This window comes from Hippichthys cyanospilos, chromosome 6, assembly GCF_059441005.1.
Source record: "Hippichthys cyanospilos isolate Australia breed blue-spotted pipefish chromosome 6, RoL_Hcya_1.0, whole genome shotgun sequence".
NCBI classification, from domain to species: domain Eukaryota; kingdom Metazoa; phylum Chordata; class Actinopteri; order Syngnathiformes; family Syngnathidae; genus Hippichthys; species Hippichthys cyanospilos.
Genome location: NC_142374.1, coordinates 8,806,808 through 8,823,832, shown reverse-complemented (window position 1 = coordinate 8,823,832; position 17,025 = coordinate 8,806,808). Strand labels below are relative to the sequence as shown.

The 17,025-nt window shown below is 40.8% G+C and overlaps 3 protein-coding genes across 3 annotated transcripts; 1 reads left to right on the top strand and 2 right to left on the bottom strand.

The window, feature by feature from the left end:
• The first annotated feature begins 699 nt into the window (after positions 1–699).
• On the top strand, positions 700–3,182 carry ccdc34 (coiled-coil domain containing 34). The gene is made up of 7 exons (XM_088417891.1): positions 700–814; positions 1,115–1,365; positions 1,454–1,574; positions 1,677–1,784; positions 1,979–2,137; positions 2,236–2,362; positions 2,503–3,182. The coding sequence occupies exons 2-7, from the start codon at positions 1,136–1,138 to the stop codon at positions 2,673–2,675; spliced, it is 918 nt and encodes a 305-aa protein (XP_088274017.1). The 5' UTR covers positions 700–814; positions 1,115–1,135; the 3' UTR covers positions 2,676–3,182.
• A 774-nt stretch (positions 3,183–3,956) lies between these two features.
• Positions 3,957–8,520, bottom strand: hdhd5 (haloacid dehalogenase like hydrolase domain containing 5). Its single transcript, XM_088417890.1, has 8 exons — positions 8,267–8,520; positions 6,842–7,051; positions 6,642–6,754; positions 6,381–6,474; positions 6,169–6,202; positions 5,184–5,358; positions 4,910–5,098; positions 3,957–4,828 (listed from the first exon to the last, which is right to left on the bottom strand). Exons 1-8 carry the CDS (start codon positions 8,348–8,350, stop codon positions 4,420–4,422), a joined length of 1,308 nt encoding a protein of 435 aa, XP_088274016.1. The 5' UTR covers positions 8,351–8,520; the 3' UTR covers positions 3,957–4,419.
• A 799-nt stretch (positions 8,521–9,319) lies between these two features.
• On the bottom strand, positions 9,320–16,747 carry ccdc77 (coiled-coil domain containing 77). Its single transcript, XM_088417418.1, has 12 exons — positions 16,523–16,747; positions 15,283–15,329; positions 14,917–15,109; positions 14,691–14,833; positions 12,882–12,978; positions 11,168–11,252; positions 10,988–11,076; positions 10,760–10,908; positions 10,381–10,666; positions 10,160–10,285; positions 9,726–9,878; positions 9,320–9,607 (listed from the first exon to the last, which is right to left on the bottom strand). The coding sequence occupies exons 2-12, from the start codon at positions 15,315–15,317 to the stop codon at positions 9,461–9,463; spliced, it is 1,503 nt and encodes a 500-aa protein (XP_088273544.1). The 5' UTR covers positions 15,318–15,329; positions 16,523–16,747; the 3' UTR covers positions 9,320–9,460.
• Positions 16,748–17,025: the final 278 nt, after the last annotated feature.

Sequence of the window (17,025 nt, the reverse complement as noted above, 5' to 3'; positions counted from 1 at the left end):
GGGGGGGGGGGGGGGGGGGTGATCGTTACCTGAGCCCTGATGCACAGTGACGTAATGTTGAGTCGACAAGGGGTGGTGGTTAAAGGAGAAACGTCCTCAAAATTACAGTTGCTCTAGTAGGCTTTTCATGACATGTTTGTGTTTTCTTATAAAATCTTAAAACGTGGTGATTGCCTATGCCTGTGCTGAGATATAGAAAAATGTGCAGTGGTGCACATGGTAGCTAATATTGGTTTAGAACTATAGCATACTTCATAGGACTAGTTGTTGTGTATCCCGATAATAATCATCAGGAGAGTTGATGAATTGATAAGAGTGGGAATAGGCATTGAACGTGCTGTGCCCCAGCTAGTCACATCGTCACTTGTTGCATTGATATGTAAAATATATTTTTTTATATATTCTTATAGTCTACTGTTGCATTTTCAGTATTTCAGTGTTCGGAGTTTTCAATGTACGAAGTCATGTTTTTTCACGAATAGGTTTTTAATTCACCCTAATTTCATCTGTGTTATACGTTGTGCATATAGCATATTTGACAATAACGGTGACTTGACTTGTAGAAGGTGATTATGTAATGATTTGAAATTGTTGTATCACTTGCAATCGTCTCTTTTGGTAGTCAAAATACAATTCAAAGTAAAATTGATCCCTAAATATGGGGAAAAAACGTTGATGGAGTAACGCGTCAAACGTCGTCATGGTTTCAAAAACAACGTTGGGTAGAGGCGTGATGCATCATGGGAAGGTGTCGACCACATAATGAATTTGAAAGAAAAGAAAAGATTACTTTCCTGACATCGCAACTTTAAAAGTAAGTTCAGAAATTGAGCAAATATCAATGTTAGTTCCTTGATGACGAGCATTAAGAGATTGAGTTTCCATTACTCATAATAGTGATAGTCCATATCCAAGAGTAGTTCGAACATCTCGATGCTAACATTAGCCAAATTTAGCTAACAATATACGTATCATGTACTGTATTGGAATTTGCAATAGCTTGAACGGTGAACGTGGACTTGTTTATTGGTGCTGTATTATTTTTGATATGATACGGCATAAATCAACCGGCTACTCCAAAAGGAAGCTTTGATGTAAAATTGTCCCTCGGCAGAAATCGATCAACTAGTAAGTAATGTCCGGTTGGTGGCTGCCGAGCTCTCCATCGTTTGCGTCCGGGGACTTCAGCTCCACTCCTCTCAAGCCAAAGGAGCGAAAAAATGTCCACGTATCGGAACACCTGGTGGACGATGATGTCCTACCTGAGGACGACGACACTTACTCTCTGTTGTCCCCAATCTACCATGATAGCTATGAGAGTGATGAAGACGACAAGCTCAGTACTATTACTCAGCAACCGCCCAGGTAACAGGTGGACCAAAAATCATCCGAAATGTACTTGGACGTTTTAGCCTTCTTCATTTTTCATTCTTTTTTATTTTTTTAAACAAAGATGTGAACTACAGAAATCCAATTCAGACCAAATAGAACCCGAAGCCCTCAGTCCATGGGAAATGTGGCTGGTCAACAAAGCAAAAGAAGACCAAGTTAAAATGAAAAGGAAAACAGAGGAGGCAAGTCGACAAGGAGTTTTATCGGTTTACCCTCTCTTACTACATTTTCTTAAAGAGGTAATGCCCGCAAGGCTTTGATTAGACAATCGCCTCTTTAACCAGGCACGCTTGCTCAAGGAAAAAAAAGAACAAGAAGAAATGGAGCGTAAACACAAAAAGATCATGGAGGAAAAAAGGATCAGGGACTGGCAGCAGCTTAAGAGAGAACAGGTACAAATATGTGTTTCCTACTTAACAGAAAACTAATTTCTTGCCATCATTATGGCAGATACAGAAACAAACCTCTGATCATCTGTCTTTAATTCAAGGAAAGACACACCTAACAGAAAACTATCATTTCTTGCCATCATTATAGCAGATACAGAAACAAAACTCTGATCATCTGTATTTGTCTCTAATTCAAGGAAAGACATAATCAACTTCTGAAGGTCAGCAGAGAAGAAGCAGAGGGACGGCGTCAACTGGAAAAACAAAGAGAGACTCAACAGAAATCTCAGCAGAAATACAAGGACTGGTTGCAGAAGAAGAATCAAGAGCGGATTGAAAAGGAAAAGAAGCAAAAAGTAAGCCCTGTTTTTAGCATGCTGCTGTCTGCATTCTAGCTACTGCTTGGATATGTGTTTGATTTTCAATTTTATCCTGGGATCGCTCATTTCAACAGGAGGAAGCAAGTCTGAGGGAGGAGCAGGAGACGGAGCGACGAAGGAAGGCAGAGGAGAACTTTAAGGAATGGCTAGCCAAAAACAATGAGAAATGGAAAGAAAGTCCCAAAGCACCTCATCATTCAAGTGAGTGTCAACTGGCAATTATTAGCTCCTCGGTAACCTTCTGGATAATACAGTACATTCATGTATGCATGTTTTTAGCAGTAAATCATGGCTCAGTATTTGCAAATTTGTCTAAGCTGTGAGTGATATATTCCCTCCAGGTCCCTTCAGATTCCACCCACCACCCAGCTTTTACAACCCAATCCCTTGGAAGCCCATTCACATGCCCCCTCCGGAAACACCTCCTGAAAACACACCAAGCAAGATGCTTCAGAAACAAAGAAGAGGAGGGCAAAGTTCAAGATTAAGATTAACAAACAGAACGCAGAGATGACAACGAGAATGCTTTAGCCAATTTAAATGTGAATTAAGATGACAACAAGGGTGCTCTATCCAACTCGAATGTGAATCAAATTTTGACATGGGAACAATTCAAGGTGCATTTTTGTGGTTGGGATTTTTGAATGTCCACTTGGTTGGTGACAAGTTTGGCTTGTCCTGGCGCCAGTGCGCAAGCGACATCTGTGAGGATAAGCAGTTCAGAGATTGGATGGATTTTAGAATACAAGTTGTAGTTTGTTCTTAACCAATGGTCCTCATTATTCCAGTCTTTTTAGTAGCTAAAGTGTTTGAAAAAAAATACCGCTGTTGTATTAGTTTCTCATCACAACTTAGGCCAAATCAAAAACCAAAAGGTGCTGTTATGTATTTATTTCGTTTCAATGTGTCTTAATGCAGACATTTTGGTTTACAATAGCTACATGAAAGCGTTCCAACTATTCGTTTGCCTGCTGCATTTACACCACTGTAAAATACCACAATAAAACCATATTGTAAAGTACTCTTATCTGATGTCTTGGTTCTCGTGAAAACAGAGCAGTATTGCACTGGGTTAATCCACATTTTGAGCCTCTTAGCTGACATCATGTTTCCACTTTTTACCGAACTTTTTCACTCAAGCGAACAGACTCCAAAAGTCCCTCCCTTTATTTTTGTATTTCCAGGAACAATTCTATCTGCTTCCACTACCAACTTTCAAATGTCCCCTTCACCTGCAAACCGCTTTTGATTCTTGCGACACGCACAGAAAATTGGACATCTTGGCCTGTTAGTGTGGAAAATTCTTTGCCTACTCTTTTAGCCCCAATAAGTTAAAATTGTTCAGATCACCACCACAATAAGGAAAAGCTGTAAAGAAAATGGGTTAATGTCATTCTTTTGTCTTTTTCAGCTACCCACCTGAATACTCGTCATGTTTATACTCATACAATATTAGGTATTAGTGCTGCTAAAATTCTAAATTATAATCACAAAGCTTCCCACTATTAATCACATTTCTCAAGTTTTCTACACTGCAATTAATATTTACTTAAGTAAAGTCTTGAAAAAAAAATTCAAAGACAGCGGCTCCCTTTAATCATTTTTTTTTACTGAAAAAGTCAACTTTAGAACAAAACTACCAAAAAAGACTCCTCGTTCGAGACATTTGTTTCTCACGGTATTCTCATTGAAACAGTTTTCAAAACTTGACAGTTATATAGGTTTGGTCCTGCCCACCAGCACCAGCAAGTGCTTGAGAGGCCTTGTAGCAGTAACTTGATGTACAACAACAGTGTTTGCGTTTGGCTATGCAGTGCACAACATTTTTATTTTCACAATGAGCCGCCAAACAACTTTTAAACGTAAAACAACACGACCGTCCCATCTTATCCAGTGACTCTCCTCTAGGTTTGGTTGCAATGTTAGGAGAGTTTAGTTTCCATAGCAAGTAAATAGAAATAAGGTAAAGATTCATCTCCAAAGTTAATGCTTTGACAGACCTAATGAATCGGAAATGTGTCATGCAAGTAATTTCAGAGATCTATCGCAGACCAGTGTTTTTATAACCGGTTTGTGTTGTTTTTGAGATTGGGGCTGCATTCGGATAAGGATATAAGAAAGTAACAGAAAATAGGTAGATGAGCATAAAGTAGTTGCAGTGACTCCCTCAAGGTCATTACAACATGTAAAAACGAGTTATTGTTGTTTCAATATAAAATATACATTCATGTGTCAATATCTGAAAGTAATACGGCCAATTAATCCAGAGGCCATCCCTCCTGCTGGAACACTAACTCGACAGCGTCTTTGACGTCCTGCACCATATAGGACGGCTGCGTGAGGCTGGGGTCAAAGCAAAAGTCCCTGTGGCCATGAAAGATGCGCTGCTCAGTCACCGCGTGCCCCGCGTCCGACGGAAGCTCCTCCTCTTGGCTGTACACGCCTGTACACACCAGAATGGAGTGGCAGGCCTCCGGGAGATCCGAGTCTGCTCCCAACACACCGGGTGCGTCGCCTAGCTCTCTTGATGTCATTTTAGGAGAGGGGTCAATAGCTTGAGCCTGTGCTCCACCTAGGTTTGCTTGCTTCCGGGCCTGAGAATAGTGAGCGGCTTGGAGGTGGCGGTTGTACAGATTGGCACCATATATGTCAGCCATGGGGTTGTCACTATCAAGAAGAGGTGACATGCACAAATCAACTCGGAGAAACAAAGAATCTGGGCCAAAATGGAGGGATGAAGTCACTCACCCTATAGCGTACAGTCTCTTAACGGGTGTGGCCCATCCGAGTCTCTCAGCTTGCTGCCTGACCAGCAGCTCTGCATAATTATAGGTCACTACGCTGGGTTTACCAATCAGAGCCTCATACTTAAGGTCGTGACCTGTCACCTTCTTGTAAAGGCTCTCCAAGCACACCAGGAACATACCATGACCAAACCTATTAAAGAACCACAATATGAAGGATAATTTAAGAAAAAGAACTGAGCTTTTTTTTTTTTTTTTTTTTTGCCCAGATACTCCACCTGGGGTTCTTGGCCTCAGCCATCCACAGCAGGTCCATGTTACAGGCCAGCACTGGAATGTGAGGATATTGCGCAGAATTCCAACTTCTGTCCGGGTTTCCGTTGGTCAGAAGGACATCAATAATGAGCTGAAGGTTGGTCTCCCATCTGATTGGCTCACCAAATAAGATGACAGCTACAAGACAACATGGAGAATAGGAAAGAAAAACGTGTTCAGGTGCGTTTCAATCATACTAGATACATGATTTTAGTAGTTTAAATTAAAAATAGAGTGACATATTGCCTTAATTAAAAAAAACATAAACTATTTTTACTAGAACCAAATGAGGATAGGTGGTACAGAAAAAGGTTGGATGGACTATAACCAAAAACAGAAAATTCACAATCCTAAGAGATTAGAATATGATATAAGAAACAAAAAGATTTGTAATATAGAGTACAGGCCAAAGTCATGGCATGTCCCTTTCTCTTCTAAGGTCTCAGAAGGCCCTGCGTGGCGCATCCTGACGGAACTTGCCATCAGTCTCGCCCTGATAGTCAATTGTATGTTTCTTGGATGGTCCAGGTCATTAAGTCAAAGTTGCGTTGCTTTGCACTTGTGCCACTCGTAATGACAAAGATGTTATCATATAGGAAACTCGATTACGAACATGAATGCAGTTATTTCAACTTTTTTAAGCACATAACTCCACTTGGATTCATTCGCAGCTTTAGTGCCTTCAGTGAGAATCTACAATGTAAAAAATCATGAAAATGAATAAAATGCATTGAATGAGAATGTGTGTCCAAACCTTGGGCCTGTACTGTAGATAGGCAGGGATGGGTGGTGTGAAAAATGTTTTACCAGCTATTTATTTAATCTATAAATTTCACTTATTGATGTAAACTACTGACATGAATGCATTTGTAAATGATACTCTTAATTTACTGAGGTACATCTGTATTTGACAAAAGTTTCGAATTATACGTATGCGTATAAACATACCGTCAATTGTCCGTAAACCTTTAGTGGGAGGAATCTGTGAGACAAGACAGATAAAGAATGCAAAAATTATTCTGAATATTGTAAAGCTTGATCCAACACAAATCTAAACTAGACACCAATTAAAGAAGAGCTGCTCTAAATGTTCTGCTCTTAGATTAGCTCACATTCAATAATGGCGTCATTGAGCTCAACAAACGTAGTGGAAAACTCACGCTGTCTTTGGGTCTTCGGTCGTGATCCACGATATCAAGAAGAGGATAGCCCTCTCTGAGATCATCTATGGTGACAACATTCTGGAAACCCAACCTGAAATGTAATGGGTCAAGGCAAATCCTTGCGACCTTTGGTAACAGAGTAATCGACAAATATCCAGTAAAGGGTCCAAAGTTTTTAAAACTTTACAGGGCACTGAGGAAACACACTAAATAAACAAACACACACAAAGCATGAGCTGCTGATCTCAAACAGGATACATGTGAGCCACCTCTACAACAGGACCCTGTCCTGACACTAGCACACACATCTGGTGAAACCTTGAGAACATTCGCAAAGGACTGTGGGAGAGCATCACTTGATCTGGCGACACCTGAGCGCAATGTGCATAAACAGGAGTTAGGAGGCAACATATAAGAACATGTAAATTGGGAATATAAAAAAAATGCAGTTCCCTTACCTGCACTTCAAGCAGATGTGAAAGGTGCTGTGCTTTAGCCTGCCGCATGCTGTTTCCAGCATTGGTGACAAACACCACGGGCACTTTGTATTTGCCCTGGTGGTCCACGAGGTTCCGGAAACACTGCTTGGCCGCAGGGATGGGTGTTTGACCGCGCACCAGCACGCCGTCGATGTCAAAGAGGAGACCAAATGAGCCCTGAGGAGATGGCTACGGAAACGATAGCAGCATGTGCACAGGGATTTTAAAAAATGAGTAAATAAACACAGTAAATATTCATTGATTGTTCATTGTGTTCTATAATTCTCTTGAATGATAAAGAGGGACATTCTTTTAGCAAAACATACGTTTAATTGTTTGTACACAAATAGTCGGATATGTGGATTGTGTGCCATGTGTGGAATTGCATAAGCTTGTTCACCTTTGGTGATGTGTGGTTCAATTAGTCTTGGTAGCTTGACGTAATTGTCATTTACCTGATTATGAAGAAATTAACATATTCATCTCTGGAGTGAGTGTCAGAGTCTCAAGAAGTCTCTAACAACGCAACAAAAAAATAAACAATCGTTGCTGGAAAGAAAACACTAAATATAGCAACACTGTCCTTTTTTTTTTAAAAAACAAACAAAACAAAAAAACAGTAACTGCTTAGGACCGTTTAATCTTGTGCACACTTGTACTCTGTGCACAAAAATTATGTATGGAAAATCATAGTCTAATATGCAACAAGTGCATACCGGCCCCAGGGGTGGAGCATCATGGTGGCCATGGCCATCCCATGTCACCCTTTTGGCCACTCCTACTTGAGAGGTCAATTTGATATCTGCCATTTCTACATGTATGCAGTATTATTAGACGATTGAGCCTGTGCCACACTTTATGTTTATTTACTGCATATGCAATATTCAAAAGTTTTATTGTCATATGCATAGTTACTTATATTCTATTCACTTACCCCAGCAGACTTACGTTCAACACAATAGAGCAAATATTAGTTGCCTTCATGTTGTCAAAACAGTAAAGATTAAGGAGTAAATAGAGCACAACAAAGATACATTTGTAGTCGATACAATTCATGACATGAGTGTTGAACCTATTGATAAGCACTATAAATGCGGTTGGTGTAACTTCACAGACCAGCCGCCACGTGTGCCTTTGATTATTTGGAAAGTAGTTCAACCCAACTTCAAATGTTACTACATAGTAATACATCTCTGCCAGCGTAAACAGTGTGTACAGGTTGTATGTGTTAGATTCATAATACTGTACATCTATTGCATTTGCAAACATGCAGCCAGGAGGAAGGTTGGTGCATTTCTGCGTTATATGAAAACGTTTCGATGAATCGAATAATTCAAGTTAACAAAACTTTTCTCCTTTACCATTGAAATGAATTACAGAGAGAAAACTAAAGCAAACACTTACTTGGCTATGATATCTTCTTGCTGCTCCTTCGCTGCTTGATTGAAGTAGTTTCCAAGCACTTTTCAAATTTCTTAATATCTGCATGTTGAAATGCCGTGCGAACAAAAACGTGTATAAACGAATTCAAGCCTCAAACGGCAGTGACGACCTCTGCTCAAACTCGTAACCGTTGCAAAGGAAGGTCGCAAAAAGTTAAACCTTGAATCAATATTGCGCTGACCCAGTAGCATTTGAGTGACTTTCCGTTCTCGGGACGCGCATGCGCGAACATGACGTCACTGTTCTAAGCTAATCCTTATGGGCAGTTTCAGAGGCGCTTTTCATTTTCGAAAAACGAAACTCTGATGTCGCTAAATTATCACGAAACATCAGTGTTTCCACATAGACTGGTGGTTAGAAAGTGTGTCCCACATTCTTTTGCATAGTTTGGAAGAGCTGATTTAAACCCCAGTCTTCCCATGCCGCTGTGGGTTGTATCCTGTTGCTTTCTTAATATTCAGGCCTGTTAGGTTAACTCGGTATTTCTTAATTATTTTTTGCAAAACCAACCAAGGAACACCCCCCCCCCCCCCCCAACTAATTATTTTTTGCATAACCCAACCAAGGAAAGAGATTCTCCCCAACTCATTAATTTTTGCAAAACCCAAGTGAGGAGAGAGAACCCCCCCCCCCCCCTCCCCCCATGCAGTGACTCTAAATGAGATACTTATATATGAAATCCATACCTACAATTGTGTTCTTTTAAACCTGTAGAAAAATGTATTGTGCCATTTTTTAAGTCACAAGTCACAATAATCAATAATATGTTTTAGATTTTTTTTTTTTTTGCCAGCAATTCAAAAGTTTCCATAACTACCACACAGACTTTGAGAGTACCACTGTGGTGCCATAGATGTGCCCGCCCAGAAGGACTGGGTTATCTGAAAGCTCAACTGGGTTTCACAAAATTGAAAAATTGGATGGATGATTCCCACAAAACTTAATAAAACGCTGGTGAATGAATATGTTGTTATGTCTAGAGTCTAGACCATAGAATTAAAACAGTAACAAATGTTATGGATTAAAAATCATTTATCGGCAGAAAGTAAAAAAAAACGTTTTACAAATAAACAATACAAAGCACACCACTTGGGCGAATCTCATAAAATTATGCAATTTAAAAACAAAACAAAAAAAGAAGATGAAATCCATTCCTCAGCAAAATCTTAACTCATTTTCCAGTCCATATATCTTTGCTTTTAACGTCATCAGCTCACCCTGGACCTTCTTAGTCCTAGTATTGCTGTCTCGAACCTCTTGCAGAATATTTAAGTCCTGGTTGGGCCCAACATTAAGGATTACCTGAACAATACATTCACATACACACTCAAACTTACTGCAAATCAGAGATCCACAGAGAAAATGAAAACTCATCTTTTGCTTGTTTTCACTTTATGTGTTTCCCCCCTCTTTTTCTTACCTGTATAAGCTGTTTTTCTACATCTTTAAGTTTTTGCCTAAGCTGCTTGAGGTCTGTTTTGAAGCCCTCCACCTCCAAAGTCCTCCTCTTCTCCAGCGCCTCATAACGCTGAGTCATCAGTTTAAGGCGCTCAGTCATTTTTTCAGAACGTTCCTGGACACATCGAACATCACTAACGTGAGACCATTGTAAGTCAAATGACCTTATGTAAAATACTTCAATGGGACAATCCAACCATTATCATGCGCGACCATGACATTGTAATTCTCAAAATGTTCAGAGGCATATTAAAAGAAGACAAATGTTAAAAAAAAAAGGAAAATATAAAACATGTAATCATAATGCACAAATGTATTCAGAAAGGTCTTCCCAAAATTATGATTAAAATGTATTATATAACGAAAATGACTAAGAGAAGCATTTAACAATTGGACCTTAAATATTTCTCTGCCGGCCTCCCCTTGCTCCCTGGCTTGTGCCAGTTCTGATTCTACAGCAGTGCACTGCTCCCGGTACATCTCTGCCATACGGTGGGCTTTCTTTATGTTCTCCTGCATTGCCTAAAAAGATCAAATAAACCACATCAAGACAGTTTCATTTGAAAATGGGGCAATAGGAAGGATATGATAGCAATATTAACTCCAACTTGAAATACCTTTACTTCCTCTTGACGTTTCTGCCTCAAATCTGCCCGAGGATGCGGGCTGTGCTGTGAGGGGCTGGCCACAGCCGGAGCGCCGGCGCTAACAGGTTGTTTTCGCATTCGCCCCAACTGCACAGCAGCAGGGCCGGATTTCTTGGGACGTTCGCGGCGTGCCTTCAGATCCCCAAGGATGCGGTCCTTCTCTAACATCCATTTCTTCTCCTGAGTCTTTGTTTCGTATTTTAGCTTCAAGAAATCTTTGGTGCTTTCATAGAGCAAGTTCTGGGTTCGCTGTAGCCTGTCATGTTACATGGAAGTACACAGTGATTCATTTGTTGGCCATGCATACAATACATTTACTTAAATGTCAAGACAATGAAAAGGGTTTCACTTTTCTGTTAAATTGGTGATGTGGCACTCAAATCTCTTCCTTTCAGCCTGTGCCTCCTCTTTTTTCATCTGCCGGTCCTCTTGTAGCGTCTCGACCTGCTCTCTGGCCAGTCGAGTTTGTTCCGTCAACTGGGCTTGCAGAGCTTCCACCTTGGATCACGTAATCAATTGCTTTATGAAAATATCTACAGTATAACATTTGAACAGAGGCAGAAAAAGTGGGCCACACCTGCAGTAATAAAGTATGGTTGTCCCGCTTGTATTTTTCCAGACTATCACCAGAGTCCAAATCTGCTAATTTTGCTTTCTTGATAGGCACTAAGAGAACACATTTTCTTTATTAAATGAAATGACAATGCAGAGCAAGAACAACACATCACTCCCTGGTAAAACAAAACTATTTTCAGACCTTTGCTGGTCACAGCGGGTTTTAAATGCGTTGACCTGAGATGGAGATTCATCCCGTCCTCCTCATTCTTCTGTTTGATCACCACCTGGGTGTAATATTTTACACAAATAGTGTTTCCAACTTATTTGTTGAGCAAAGCAAAATGACGATGTAGAAAATTGAAGAATAAACACCCAGTTGTGATGACTTGGGAAAAAATTGAATAGCTACTCCAACAAGATCAATGCATATCTGATCAGATATGAGCAATACATAATCATTCTTTTATGATCAAGAAGTTAAGTCAAGTCAAAGTGTTTAATGTCATGTGCACAGTGTAGAAACAAGTATCTCCATACAATGAAATTCTTACTTTGCTGTCCACACAGATGTTGTAAAATAGGTCCCAAGTTAAGAAAAGAACAACTTATAAACAACAAACAAGTAACAGAGTGCAGGTACTGTAAGAACTGCAAGTGGCTAGATAATGTACAGATACTTACAATAATGCACAGAATACCTACAGTAATGTGCAAGAGTGCATGGAGATTCTGATAGTGTGCATGTGTGCGCATGATTGGATAGGTACAGTTGGCCCCCGCCTTACGAGCACCCTGATTTACGAACAATTCGCCTTACGAGCGTGGATCAGGGTGATTTTAGTCCTCCGCTTACGAACAAACCTCTCGCCTTACGAGCATTCCGACAATCCAGCCATTGAGTATGTAGAAATGTTCTCGCTAAACTGCGTCATCAATTTCAGCAGGTGCGTCATCTAAAATCATCAGTAGATACTTGTGGCTGTTACGTGAACGCTATTGGTCTTACAACGTCACACTGACTGTCTCACTCACGGTGTCTAAATATAATTACCATTTAAGTGTAGTGTTTGTACAGCTAAAGGGAAAAACAGCTGACATGAAATTAAATGTGCCGATTGCAGGACAAAGAATTGTCATTGGTTTAAATGTGTGTTTTTTTTTTAAATTAATTGTCAATACATTCCAACCGTTTAAAAAAAAAAGTGCGAATAATTATCAGTCAGTCACGGAGATGCGAATATGCTATTGGTCGATTAAGGTCACCCGGTCTCACTCACGGAGATGCTATTGGCCGGCGTCACACGTCAATCACAGAAATGCCGATATGCTATTGGCCGAACGCCTTTATCTAGCTTGATGGGACAAGATGGAAGGAAGGAGAGAAAATTAGTGAAAAACGGAATGTTGTGAAGACTTTGCAAACTTTATCTGTTAGACATAGCTTCTAAAATTACTAGCAGCGGTAAAGAAAGAAATAAGAGGATGATGTTTTAGTATCTGCGTGATTTGCACCCTGACTGAAAGAGTTACTGTAACACTGTAAGACCAATAGCAAATCTATCGCCGTGTTAACTTAGAGCGTTGGACTCTGCCCCCCTCTGCTTGCACCCAGCTCAAATCTCGTCGTTTCAAAGGTAAAAGCTATTTAACCACTGTATTATTATATAATTCAAGTGTACAGCAGATTATGTCACTCAATTTTAATATTTGTATACGGTGTGTCGTTTTTACCCAAGGCTTCGGCGCGCGTTGCACGCATTCACGAATTAACATGGGTTTGGATTGCCCGCTATACGAGCATTTCGAGATACGAGCGTAGCCGCTGAACGGATTAAGTTCGTAACCCGGGGGCCCACTGTACTAGTATTTACAAGTGGTGTGCAAAAGGAGCAGTATAAGTAGAAGAAGTGTACCTTGTGAGGAGGTTCCTGCATGAAATATGTGGTCTCTCCATCATCTGTACCCACCAGTGAGAGAAGGTGTTGAATTTTCTTTCTGTCCTCCAGCTCTCTGTGCAAAATAAATGCAACGATGGTTTAGAATATTTGAAAAACTAACAAAGGCTAAGGAGTGTTATCCCTCTACAGTTGGGACACACCCTCCAGTCCAGCCTTCTTAAAAATAGGGACGCCACTCCCATGCAATGTTGTAGAGGCGTGTCAACCAGGACAGCCCCGCAATATTCAGAGCCTTTAGGAACGTCAGGCAGATCTCATCCACCCCACCCTGAAACTGAAGACTTTTTGACCACTTGTGTGACTTCGACCCCAGAGATAGAAGAGCCCACCTCAGAGTTTCCAAACTCTGTGGAACTTGTCTGTGGAATTGAGGAGGTCTTTGAAGTATTAAGCCCACCGGCTCACAATGTCCCGAGTTGAGGTTTGCACCCTTTTCCACTGTACAGCGGTAATGGCGCGCTGCTTCCCCTTCCCGAGACGCCAGATGATGGACCAGAATTTCCCAAAAGCTGTTTGGAAGTCATTTTCCACTCTGTTTGGCCAGTCGGTAACCATCAGCTAATTCTGGAATTCCACCGGCAATAAGGCCCAATAGGACTCCTTCTTCAGCCTGACGGCATCATTTACCACTAGCGTCCAACAGAGGGTTCAAGGATTGCCGCCACAACAGGCACCAACCTTACGGCTACAACTTCTGTCAGCAGCCTCAACAATAGATGCAATAGAACACGGTCCGCTCGGACTCAATGCGAGCTAGGGTGTGCTGATGCCAGGTGCACATAATGCCACCCTTATATTTGAACATGGGGTCCGTTATGGACAATCCGTGACGAGCACAGAAGTCCACTAACAAAGCACCGCTCAGGTTGAGATCAGGGGAGGCCGGTCCAACAGAGGGTTCAAGGATTGCCGCCACAACAGGCACCAACCTTACGGCTACAACTTCTGTCAGCAGCCTCAACAATGGATGCAATAGAACACGGTCCGCTCGGACTCAATGCGAGCTAGGGTGTCCTGGTGCCAGGTGCACATAATGCCACCCTTATATTTGAACATGGGGTCCGTTATGGACAATCCGTGACGAGCACAGAAGTCCACTAACAAAGCACCGCTCAGGTTGAGATCAGGGGAGGCCGGTCCAACAGAGGGTTCAAGGATTGCCGCCACAACAGGCACCAACCTTACGGCTACAACTTCTGTCAGCAGCCTCAACAATGGATGCAATAGAACACGGTCCGCTCGGACTCAATGCGAGCTAGGGTGTCCTGGTGCCAGGTGCACATAATGCCACCCTTATATTTGAACATGGGGTCCGTTATGGACAATCCGTGACGAGCACAGAAGTCCACTAACAAAGCACCGCTCAGGTTGAGATCAGGGGAGGCCGTTCCTCCCAGTCACATCCTTCCAGGTATCACTGTAATTGCCCGCCTGAGCATTGAGGTCCCCCAGCAGGACAAAAGAGTCCCCAGAGGAAGTGCTCTCCAGCATACCCCCCAAGGACTGTAAAACGAGTGGGTATGCTGAACAGCTGTTTGGTGCGTAAAGTGATGGCTTATGAAGGGGGTTAAAAATAATAATAATAATGCTTTGAATGTAACATAACCTGAACTTGTAATGGTTTTTGAATCATGAGGTGCCCAAAGATTTCTTATGACCCCTTCATGAACAATGATAATAGTAACAACTTTGATTTGTACAGTGTATTTCAATGGACCCAATTAAGCTTTTACTAAAGAATGTTTGTCATGCTTTTGCTCTCACCTGATCTTAAGTCTGTCATTTTCTGCATGAAGCCGCAGAGACTGTTCTCTTTCTTGGTAGAGATACACCTGCATGTCACTTAGCGCATTTTGCAGCTCTGTAATCTCTCCTTCGCGCTGCCTCAAGTCGCCGAGTAGCTTATGCTATCAGAAGATAACAAAAACTGAAATATCAGTTGACAAAAGAACTAATATGATATAATATAACGCCTGTCTCTGCATATCACCTGGTCCTCGATAATGCTCTTGTACTTCTCCAACATCTTAAGCAGTTGCCTATGCTCTCCATCAAACTGGGCAACTTTGCTCTTGTAAAAATCCAAAAGTTCCCTGGAGGGGCGAAGATGCGCCAACCGCTCATTGATGGGTGGAAGGGGGGAGTCAGATTCCTTTCCAGAATTATGGTCACAGGCACAGGATCTGGGGAAGAAAAAAAAAAACGAGTCCTTAGGAATGGATTTCTTTTGCAGTTTAATATTACTGTATGTACAGTAATCCACAGACATAAAATGATAACATCGTATATTGTGTTGACATATCCTGAGTAAGAGTGAGACTAAATAAAACCATGATAGGACAAAAAAATATTTTACCTGTTTGCTGCTGAAGCTTTTCTGGGAGATCCCATTACAAGGAAAAACTAAAAATATGAGAGAACAAGGTGCCCCATTAACAAATTAAAAATTAATGTCTGATAAATTTTGGTTGACATCTTCAGATGTACTGTTCTGGTGCAAATAATTGGCACTGACAACACAGGTAGAGTTTTCTTCTGCAGACTTTCAGTATAGGAGCACAGTTGAAGGGTGCACCATTACTCTTAAGTCTGCTAAATCTTCTAGCAGGTCTTTCAAAATCATATATTGACTTTGATTAATCTTTCTGACCAGCCAACAAGCTCAGCTCTTTGAGGTTTTTCTTGGTTTCATCCTTGGCCACAGTTCTACTCCAATAATCTCTTTATTGGACTGTGGAAACTTCAATCTGAAAGGCTTTGCTATGTTTTTTCGCCCTCACTAGCATTGTGAGCATCAATAACTTTCATTTTTTTGTTTTTACGTTGCCCAGTATTGTAGAGGAACCTATGGTTGCTGAGTTCTTGCATAAAGTTTGCGGTGTTGCTGTATTAAAGAAATCTTGACATTGACACAACCTAGCACTCCGTAAAAACAAACGTTGACATATGATTTAGGTTAGTTGAGCTGGAAAAGGTTTGAACTTATGAAAAAGGATACTTTCAGGGTGCCGACTTTTTTTTATTTATTTTTGGAATTTTATTAAATTCATTAATGTTTTGTGATAGTAGCCCCCCCCCCCCCCCACACACACACACACAGTGACTGTAAATAATAGCACAATTTTTAAACATATTCAACATGCTGTTTTTGAAGGATGCCCGAAAAAAGCTCACAGAAAAAAAGCTACAAATCAAAACGATTTTGAATGAATACAATTAAACGTTCAGTTTGTAATAGCAACCACAAACCCGCGTTCGATGTGGTTTGAAATAATTCCGAGGGCGGAGATACAGCCTCCATGAGGGCGCTAGTGGGAGCGGGACTTTTGAAATGCTCTAAATTGACACATTTTGAGACAAATTCAAATGCTGAACAGCAAGTGCATTCATTTTACTCAATTGAATATTCAGCAGATAAATTGATTTGTGCTTGACGGTATTCTTGCAAATAAGGAACGTGCAACTGTAATGTTTGTAGAAAGTGCTAGTGGTCGTCTATATTAAGTACGTGTTTAACATAGTAATTGTGATGCACGAAAAGTCATCTTGGTTATTGGGGATAATAATAGGACATTGCTAAAATAAAATCCACATACCCCAATGCCGTTTTGTTGTGTTTGTAGCAACTGCCGCAGTTTGAAACCCGGAAGTTCACGCTTCGTCGGCTTCTTTGGGTTGAAAAGGAGAGAGATTGTTACTACTTTGCCATCTAGCGTTTGACAAAAGAACTAATAACCCACAGCAAAAACAATTAAACCTTTCGCTGTTGAAAATATATAAATAGTGTTATTTTAGGTATTTGACACACACTAAACAAACAAACAAACAAATAAATAAATAAAAAAAACATTTGTTTTCACCCGCAAGAGGGATTCTATGCAAAACATTTTTTTTCTGCCAGAGGGCATTTTCTAAGAGCTCAAACGTGCGTGACGTGTTACACGAAAATGGCGTCACGAAAAATGGCGAAAATATATTGGTAGACGTTATAATATTATTATTACGACTGTAAATATGTTTTTATTTTTGTTAACATGAAATTGAAAAACAAACAAAAAACTCTGCAACATACGAGTCTATTTATATTGTTCTACCCCGC